The sequence below is a fragment of the Talpa occidentalis genome, unplaced genomic scaffold (assembly GCF_014898055.3).
Source record: "Talpa occidentalis isolate TD23 unplaced genomic scaffold, MPIMG_talOcc4v2.1 talOcc4.11, whole genome shotgun sequence".
Classification (NCBI taxonomy): Eukaryota; Metazoa; Chordata; class Mammalia; order Eulipotyphla; family Talpidae; genus Talpa; species Talpa occidentalis.
Genome location: NW_023601104.1, coordinates 81638984 through 81647964, shown reverse-complemented (window position 1 = coordinate 81647964; position 8981 = coordinate 81638984). Strand labels below are relative to the sequence as shown.

The 8981-nt window shown below is 38.4% G+C and overlaps 1 protein-coding gene across 1 annotated transcript; it reads left to right on the top strand.

The window, feature by feature from the left end:
- The first annotated feature begins 281 nt into the window (after positions 1 to 281).
- On the top strand, positions 282 to 8494 carry GPR65 (G protein-coupled receptor 65). The gene is made up of 2 exons (XM_037501989.2): positions 282 to 352; positions 6792 to 8494. The coding sequence occupies exon 2, from the start codon at positions 7243 to 7245 to the stop codon at positions 8263 to 8265; it is 1023 nt and encodes a 340-aa protein (XP_037357886.1). The 5' UTR covers positions 282 to 352; positions 6792 to 7242; the 3' UTR covers positions 8266 to 8494.
- Positions 8495 to 8981: the final 487 nt, after the last annotated feature.

Here is an 8981-nt window from a genome sequence, read left to right as displayed (position 1 = left end):
AATGAGTGAATGAACCAATCAATAAATGAAATTCTAATACACATTATAGTGAACAAAATTCATGTAATACCCACCTATGACTATCACTCAAATGCAAAGAAGAAAGTGCATTATCAAAAATATATTTCTACAGTAAATAATAAATTAAGAATCTCTTTGAGTTCAGAGATTTCTTTGTTTAAACGTGGATAATGTACATTCTTCTCATCAAGATGCTGCTTCCTCAAACTTCTGAAGAAATATGAGTGTTATTTCCTGTCTCATTACGAGTTTAGTTTCTCTTCTTGATGCCAGCAGATTTATCTAGCTCCTCGGTCCTCAGTCGACAAAATCGTCACCCCAAGAGACATGGGTAAGTATAAATTTAAAGTAGAATATTTTAGTAGATAGCATACTTTGGCATGGTTGTGGGTAACGGTTGCAACATTTTATCTAGTTTAGGATGTATGTACAAGGTATTGCAAAACATGATGAGAGAGGAAGAGGGATGCACGTTTCCTCTACTTTAAGTGGTGGTAAGACATTTAAAAAATCGATATTTATAAAGAGTTAGGTTAAACTATCGGTGTACAAAAGAGGAATTTTTACATTCTGCATCCTCTTCAAAAAACAGTGTATTGGCAAACGAAATTAAGGTTTTAGGAAGAAATCTACCAGCTCCTTGTCATAAAATTATCTGGCACTGTTTCTTCATCAGTACAGATATCACGTGCTACTTATTGTAGCCAGCAGAAATAATGTGAATTTGGAAACATTTTCAATATTTGTAAATATTCATTAGTAATTCTTGCTTAATAAATGACTATCATGGTACCTGATACACAGTAGAGTTTTAATAAGCATCTGTTGAACTGAGAAATGGAAGCAAATATTTCCTGTAACACTGTAGGGAAATGTTTTATCTTTTGATCATTGTCATCAATAACACGACTCTTGCAGGAGCCGATTAATGTAGGTCTACTTTAATATTATGTGGGTCATCATCTTTGGGCATTTGGTAAAAATTAAAATTAAAAACTTATGCAAATTTCTTGGCACTGATTCTAAAATCAATTTTATTAGAATTTGATGATTATTGTCAAAATGATATCTGCAAAGATATATGTATACTAAGAATTATGTATTTTTTCCATTAAGATCTCAGATTCACAGAAATAATCTTAACAGTTATGACGGGCAGAGTGTGGTATCATAGATGAAATATTACTCTGAGAGTCCCTGGCTTATATGCCATGCTCTGGGTAGATGGTCAAAGATGACCTCCTTTCAGGAAATGTAGGAGATTGCACCAAGGGCAGCTGTGGGTTGACAGCAAATCGCTGAAGCAATCCACAGCTAACCTACAGCGATGGCTTTCCTTGTGCAAGAATTCTGCTTATCTCTAACTCACACCACTCAGTGAAAGGGTGCAGCTTACACAAGGGAAGGCTGAATCTAAGAGAGATGAGGCAGCACCATTATCCCAGATCCCCAGGGGGCTGTTGAGAGGCTGTCAAAGCCACTCCAACACACCCATAACCATAAGTCCCCATGACCACTGACTGTTACCTAGAGCAAAGACACCCAGTCTCCATTTCATCATACCTCCCTGTCTTGTGGTTTTACTCAAGGAGGGAACATGTTTTTATAGAGTAAGACATTTATTCCATTGAAAACTTTATAAATCCTCTTGAAATCACTCTCCATTTGGTCCACCTTATTTTTTGAGAGAAAAGAGGCATGTTTATTAAGTGAGCATGGATGAAAGCGGAAGGGCACCATCACCCAGCTCTCCTAGTGTTGTCCCAAGGAAGGATATTTCTGTGGTTCAGACATTTTCAGGTAGATGAGCCTCTTGATGGAAGGGGAATAGACACCCATCAAATTTCACCCTCAGTAGTTTATTCAATCCTTTGTGCACCTCAGATTTTTTCCTAGTGCTATTTTTCCCTTTTCAATTATATCCTTTAGAAGTTTCCTTAATGAGAATTTTAGGGGTATAATTTCTCAATGGTAGTTTATCTAAAAAAAAGTCCTTATTTTTGTTCTTTTCAAATATTGGCTCTTCCCTATTGTCCCTGCACAACTCCAGTGATAAATATGTGGTCTTTCACTTTATCCTCCAAGTCTCTGTTATTTACCCAGCTCTTTAACACGCTGATAGTTTTGTTATTTCTTTAGAGCAAGCTTGTAATACACTAATTCTCTCCTCAGCTGGAGCTCATCGTTCCATGCTTTCATTTTTCAGTTTAGATTAGTATGTTTATTATTTCTACAAAGTCTATTTCAGTTCTCTTAAAATATGCCTGGACATCTTTTATAGTCTTTTATTCCTTATTCGTGTATTCCAATTCTTCCTTTCATTTCTATAAACACATTAAATACTTCTTGTGTTATTTATCTATTAATTTTTACCTCTAAAGCTTTTGTGGATCTGATACACTTCTTTCTTGTTTTTGTTAAATCTCACATATAGTTGCTGATTTGTGTCTATGCACACACATGCGTGTGTATGAATGTGGTCATATTTGTTAGAACTCTAGCTATGAGAAGTCTTTGAATCCTGGATTGAGAAGGTTGTTCTCAAAGGAGGATTTATGTTCATTTCTGCATGTCTGGAACATTTACTTTTTCATATAGTATATCTTTATTTTGGTGAATTCATTTCATATTACTTAAGTTATGTATAGTTTGTCTTGTTTCTACAATTATTTTTTATATGAGGAAAGATGTAAAATTCTATCATTTCTAAGAAAGGTATATGTGCTTCATGTGCAGGTAAAACATGGATTGGGAGTTTGTCAAGATTCTTTACATCTCATTTCTTTTTATTTTAAAGATTCATTTATTTATGCATACAAGAGCTGGGGTACAGGCTAGAGGTTTGAGAGGTGAGAGGATTCACCAGAGACAGAGTGGGGAGCAGAACAGGCAGACTGACTGAAACACACTGCTGAGGGGAGCAGCAGACAAGACAGGAGAGGTCTGCTCTGCCATGTGGGTAGCTCCCTGGCAGGCCGGAATCGAACTCATGCTGTAGAGGTTGTGGATTGCTTCATAGTGCGGTGCTTTACCCCTTGCACCACCAGGGAGGCCCCCAAGATTCTTTACATCTCATTTCATTCAGTCTTTTGATTCCATTCTTAAACTTATTCATTGCAATATAACGCAGGCAGAAAAAATACCTATCTTAAGTGCACAGCAAGACAAACTTTTACAGACTAAACACACTTTCAGAATCAACACTCATTATCAAGAAGCAGCACATACTAATTCTCAGAAGTCTCTCTAGTGCCTGGCCACTCCCCAGTGGTGGTTAACAGCTTTCTCCCTTTCTCTCCCCTCAACCCTGCCCCCTCTTGCACCATCTCCCTTAGCTCCTTCCTCTGTGTGTTTGTGTGTATGTGTGTGTGTGTATGTGTCTCCCTTTTCTTTCCTCCCCCTCCCTTCTTCCAATCCCTCTCTTCTCTCCTCCATCCCGCCCCCACTCAAACAATGAAATGTTTAATTTGACACTCTACCTGGTATTTACAACTGTACAGATGGGCTTTGTTAAGAGAGAAGGAAAATGCCTAGATTCTTCCTACTTGTCATGATTCTATACAATCAGTCTTATTTACATTTCCTTCACTACCACTTCGTGAGGAGTGCAGGATAATTCATTTTGACTTTGAAACAATTCACAGAAGATTCCTGAACTAAACAATAGACGCTTCAAAATGCAGTCTCATGACCCTCTGGGCTGCGAGTTTGTTTCCTTTGGTGCAGTAACAGCTTTTTTGTTCTTTGTAACCATCTAGCTCTAAAATTGAGGGCAATGACAACAAAAAACCTGTCTAAAACCATTGCATTCTCCACTGTAAGGTACACCGGGACAATAAAAGTGAGTAAGAAATCAAGGGGCTCTTACCCATCATAACTTACTGCGATGGAACACTTTCAACTTTTCCCAAAAATCACGTGGAAAGATACATGGAAACACTCAGCACACTGTCATTGAGGATGGGCGAGGATGTCAGATGATGGTTTTCACAAGTTTATGTGTAGCTCATGTAATGGAGCTCATTAAAGTGTTGTCTCCTAGGAAACATGGTGGTACCACATCTAATTTGCAGAAATGATTGTTCACAAGTCATTTTATTTCATTGCCACTGTTTTATAACAAGAAGACTTGAACTAATCTTTGGACGGTACACTTTAGGTGGAAAATAGACTATTTTAAGCTGGTTGGATACCTTAAGTATTTTTGGATAAAAGGAAGAAAATAATAGAGTCAAAAAGCTTAAGCATTATAACCAAGGATTGTCATTGATTTGTAGCACAACAATGACATAGGTTATTTGGTGTTAATTTTTTAAGATATGGCCCAATTCTTCACATGTAGTATATAGAGTTATAATAAATAGTACACAGATATGAAACATAAATTATAAAATGTGTGTAAGACATTTACTATTGTGCCCAGAGCATCAAAAGTCCTTAATAAATGCTTAATAAATGACTCCCGCCCTCATTTCTGACTGTATATTTATCTTTACCTAGTTAGTAATCAGATAGTAGATACCTTTTTGTGCCTGCCTTTTTCTATCACTGTCTTATGTTTCTGAACATCAACCATGTTAACGTATAGGAAAAACTTACTCATCTTTTTTTGACGTATAGATTTCAATTCTATCAATGTACCACAGTTTACTTATCTACTCTACTGCTAGGGGATATGACAAATGCTACTGTGAGCATTCTCATGCTCCCACACATCTTTGGGGAAGCAATGTATAGATGCATTTCTGTAGAGCAGATGTCTAGGAGTGGAGTTGCTACGCCATATGTTGTGCAAACACGCCAACAGTTCTCCAGCCAAGAGTATGCAAGTGCTCTGGGGACTTTCCATCCTCACCCACACTTGATATTTCCTGTCTTTCCCATTTTATTTGTTCCTCTGGGTGTGCTATGACCTGGGTTTGTATTTCCTTGATGACTAAGGAAGTCGACCACAGTCATCCAAAATTAATTTATTGTTGGGCTGAAGTTTGTGGGACCAAACCTGGAGCGTAGACACAGTTCCCATGCCCCAGGGAGGCCCCATCAGCGGCCATGAATACTCAGGATTTTTTATTATAGCTCCACACAGAAACAAACCCAAGATAGGACCTGGCCAACTTTACCACTATCTGCAAAAGTCATGAAGTGTGTTACTTTGTTTTATTTTCTGCTTTGTCCTTTGCCTGAGGGCGGAGATGCTGGTACCCCAATAGGTCTGGGGTGACTGAGGGCTGCCTACTTGCTCTGTCCCTGGTGTCTCTGCATCCAGAGGCTCCAGTTAGTTCCTCCAGACCCATACTTGACCCTAGCATATCCAGAGATTTACTGCTCTCTTACCTTCCTAAACTCTGTTACCTCAGCTCCCACTTTCTTTGTTTTCTATCTAAATTTATCACACATTTTTTCCCCCTCTCTGGGAATTTCATTCAATGATTTAAAAGGTTTTTCATATTTTAGGCATATTTTGGTGTAGTAAAACTGGAAGATTTCAGAAATTTTAGTTCCCCATTTTGTTCTAAGAGTGTGAGTGACATACCATATGTAATAAGGATATTTGTGGATTACCTATAGCAGGACCCTTACGTCTTGAAGTGGCCTATCTCTTTTGGGCTTAGAAGTCATTCACACTTAGAAGAAGGTGGTTCTGACAACTTAGGTTCTACTGCACACAGGAAGAAAGCCAATCTTCCTTCCCCTGCATGGTGACTACAAAGTTTTCTGTGCAAAACACCAATAGGTTTTAACAGCAAGGAAAAATAGAAGTATTTCTCAACTCCAAAAGGAAGATTTTTCTCTATTCCTGCTTGCAGCTATAACATCAAAACTTAAAAAAGGAATGAACCTAATAAAGAATCAGAAAGGTGGGGGCCTCCCTGGTGGTGCAAGGGGTTAAGCACTGCACTATGAAGCAATCCGCATCCTCTGCAGCACGAGTTCAATCCCTGGCCAGCCAGGGAGCTACCCACATGGCACAGCAGACCTCTCCTGACTCGCCCTCTGCTCCCCTCAACAGTGTACTTCGGTCAATCCACCTTTCCTGTTCCCCACTCTGTCTCTGGTGAATCCTCTCACAACCGCCCCCCCACATCTCTGGCCTGTACCCCTGCTCTTGTATGCACAAATAAATCTTCTAAAAAAATAAAAATAAAGAATCAGAAAGGCAGAAATTGATGATCACAATATTTTGTACACAATTGAGAACATTCTGTCCTCTCTTTCATAAGAGCATGAAAAAGATAAAGCTAGCCCACAAAGGAAGCAAAGGAACAGAAGAGGTAGTATTCTCCAATTACTATGAAGACTCAGCTAGCTGCTACATTTTAAAATTCTTCATTTTATCATATTTCTTGTAACTGTTTTCTAGGCTAATAGATTGTTTTTCAAAGTGCCATATCCTTGCATTGCATATGAAATTTAAATTTTAGAATCATATAATTGTGGCTTTTCAAAACTTACTGATTACAAACACATAATTTAATTTGCCATCTTTTTTGTTGGCTCCTAACATGGCTTTTCAACTTTGGTTTTATGTGCTTACCAAATACAGTTCCATCTACGCTAGCCTTCCTAGGTAGTCCTTATTTGAAATAGGTGAAATATCTCAGATGGACTTCATTTACAAAAGTCAATTAGAAAGAGAAAATCAGTAACTTTCTCTTTGTAAACACTTTCATTGTCATTTAATGCAAAGGGCCTAACAAAATAAGTTTGCTTCAGAACCAGAATGCTTTTTAAACATCTAAACTATTCTAGTTCCTCTTTCATTGCAGAAACAAAGACGTTTAAAAAGAAATGCCAATCTCAATGAAAATAAAGTATCGCATTTTCATATTTGCACCAATCTCCCTTGCATTTCATGAAAATAAATTGTGAACAACAATCTATGAAAGCTGAGGGACAACATGCTTGATCCTTGAGGATTCTTCATCTGTTTTCTGTGATAATAAGCACATGGATTTCTGGTCATTAAAATCAACTGACCACTTCAGCTACCTGCCAGGATCCTGCATTCTAACTTCCAACCATTTTTATCTGCAAGAAAATGGATCTACACCCAGCTTTAAAAGCACAGATGAATTAATCAGAAGTTTAGAGAACAAAGAAGAACAAAAGAAATCTTAGTAAAAGAGAATTAGAAAACCAATTACAGTGAAGCAAGACTGACATTTCTATTTCATTTCTGCAAGTGAATGTAATTGCCACCCTGTAAAGTTAGAAAAAATGAACAGCACTTGTATTGAAGACCAGCATGACCTGGATCATTATTTGTTTCCAATTGTTTACATATTTGTGGTAATAGTCAGCATCCCAGCCAACATTGGGTCTCTCTGTGTGTCTTTGCTGCAAGCTAAGAAGAAAAATGAACTAGGGATTTACCTCTTCAGTTTGTCACTGTCAGACTTGCTGTATGCATTAACACTTCCCCTGTGGATTGATTACACTTGGAATAAAGACAACTGGACTTTCTCTCCTGCCTTGTGCAAAGGGAGTACTTTCTTCATGTTCATGAACTTCTACAGCAGCACAGCATTTCTCACCTGTATCGCTGTGGACCGGTATCTAGCTGTGGTCCACCCTTTGAAGTTTTCCTTCCTAAGGACAAGAAAGTTTGCCTTCATGGTCAGCCTCTCTGTGTGGCTATTGGAGACCATCATCAATAGTGTCACTTTGTGGGAAGAAGACATAGCTACAGAACATTGCCCCAGAAAGACTTCTTTTACTTTATGCTATGACAAATACCCTTTGGAGAAGTGGCAGGTCAGGCATAACTTGATCAGGACGTGTACAGGCTATGCCATCCCTTTGGTCATCATTGTGATTTGCAACCAGAAGGTCTACCGAGCTGTGTGGCATAATCAAGCCACAGAAAACCAGGAGAAGAAGAGAATCATAAAGCTACTGTTCAGTATCACAGTGACTTTTGTCTTGTGCTTCACTCCTTTTCATGTGATGCTGCTGATTCGCAGCATTTTAGAAAATGATGTAAGTTTTACCCAACAGTTTTTAGAACAGAACTCATCTGGGGAGCAGACTTATAAAATATATAGGATCACGGTGGCATTAACAAGTTTAAATTGTGTTGCTGATCCAATTCTCTACTGTTTTATAACTGAAACAGGAAGATCTGATATGTGGAATTTATTAAAATTATGTACTGGGAAGCTTAATAAGTCTCAAAGGCAAAGTAAAAAAATGTGTTCTATGTCTACAAAAGATACTGTGGAATTAGAAATCCTGGAATAAAATTTAGGAATTTTTTGATGGGTACATAACATTATATTTTCACAACTGTGCTTTGTAAACACTTCTCGTGTGGGACTTCTCATGTGGGAGGAAACTGAGGGCTCCAAGTATGAGAATATTTTTATCTTCTCCAATGGAACTATCTAAAAGTACCCTGTACAGCTCCCTGACTTTTATTAAATGGATATTAAATGAAAGTTAATATTTTCTTAGTGGCTTGTAGTCATTATTATTATGGTGATTGTATCTGTATCTGTGCTATCACCCTTCAGAGGTTAGTATGGCATGTGGAGCTGTGTGTCTTTAAATCGGTGATATCTGTCTGCCTGGTATAAATTTTCTCTCTGTGGAGTTTAGACTGTCAGCTGTAACTTCTCCCAAATTTGTGTGCCCATCTCCCCAACCCCAACTGCTAAATACTCCTTTTAATCTTCTCAGTCTTTAGCAAATCAAATCCACACTATGTGTATACTAAGTTGTGTGTTCAGTACTGGGGGTTACAAAAGAAATAGTCTCATAGGGCCTCCCTGGTGGCGCAAGGAGTTAAGCACCACACTGTGAAGCAGTCTCCAGCCTCTGCAGCACAAGTTCTATCCCCAGCCGGCCAGGGAGCTGCCCACATGGCGCAGCAGACCTCTCCTGTTTTGCCTGCTGCTCCCCTCAGCAGTGTATTTCAGTTGATCAGCCTGTTCTACTCCCCCACTCTGTCTCTGGTG

Bases quoted from the DNA above. Each gene is read 5' to 3' on its own strand.
- GPR65 (XM_037501989.2), top strand. From the start codon at position 7,243: ATGAACAGCACTTGTATTGAAGACCAGCATGACCTGGATCATTATTTG.